Source organism: Crocuta crocuta, unplaced genomic scaffold (assembly GCF_008692635.1).
Source record: "Crocuta crocuta isolate KB4526 unplaced genomic scaffold, BGI_CrCroc_1.0 scaffold336, whole genome shotgun sequence".
Lineage (NCBI taxonomy): Eukaryota > Metazoa > Chordata > Mammalia > Carnivora > Hyaenidae > Crocuta > Crocuta crocuta.
This window is the reverse complement of record NW_027527943.1, coordinates 108,010-108,559: the sequence shown is the minus strand read 5'-3', so window position 1 is coordinate 108,559 and position 550 is coordinate 108,010. Positions and strand designations below refer to the sequence as shown.

Here is a 550-nt window from a genome sequence, read left to right as displayed (position 1 = left end):
TGCGGAGCACGCGTCCGGCTCAGCCATTTTCTAGGCGGGGAAGAGGAAGCCCCCCGCCCCCGCCTCCCTTTGTCCGCGCGGCCCTCACCTTGAAGCCCTCCACCGCCTCCTCGAGCGGCAGCACGCTGTGGCCGCGGTGCTCGCGGGAGCGGTCGCACACCACGCAGATGGGCATCTGGTCCTCCTCGCAGTACAGCTTCAGGGGCTCCCGGTGCTTCTCGCACACGCCCATCTCGCCGCCGGGCCCCGACGGCCGCTCGGTGCGCAGCTGCTTCACCAGCTGGGTCACGTTGGCCAGGTGCCGGTTGGGCCGCATGTGGCGGTGCGGGAAGGTCTCCCGGCACTGCGGGCACGACACGTCGGTCTCCGCCGCGCCCCAGCAGCGGGTGAGGCACGCGCAACAGATGTTGTGTCCGCAGTCGAGCATCATGGGCTCGGCGAAGTACTGCAGGCACACGGGGCAGCTGGTCTCCTGCTGCAGGCACTCGGCCACACTCCCGGAGGCCATGGCGCGGGCGCGCGGGGGCGCCCGGCCCGGAGCCCGCTTCCG

General features: G+C 72.2%; 1 protein-coding gene across 1 annotated transcript in view; it reads right to left on the bottom strand.

Moving 5' to 3' along the window:
* TRIM27 (tripartite motif containing 27) overlaps window positions 1-544 on the bottom strand; it is an 18,216-nt gene extending 17,672 nt beyond the window's left edge. The window contains exon 1 of the mRNA XM_077752375.1: window positions 89-544. Coding sequence (XP_077608501.1) covers window positions 89-508 — 420 coding nt within the window. The 5' untranslated portion in view covers window positions 509-544. The remainder of the gene's footprint in view (window positions 1-88) is intronic.
* Window positions 545-550: the final 6 nt, after the last annotated feature.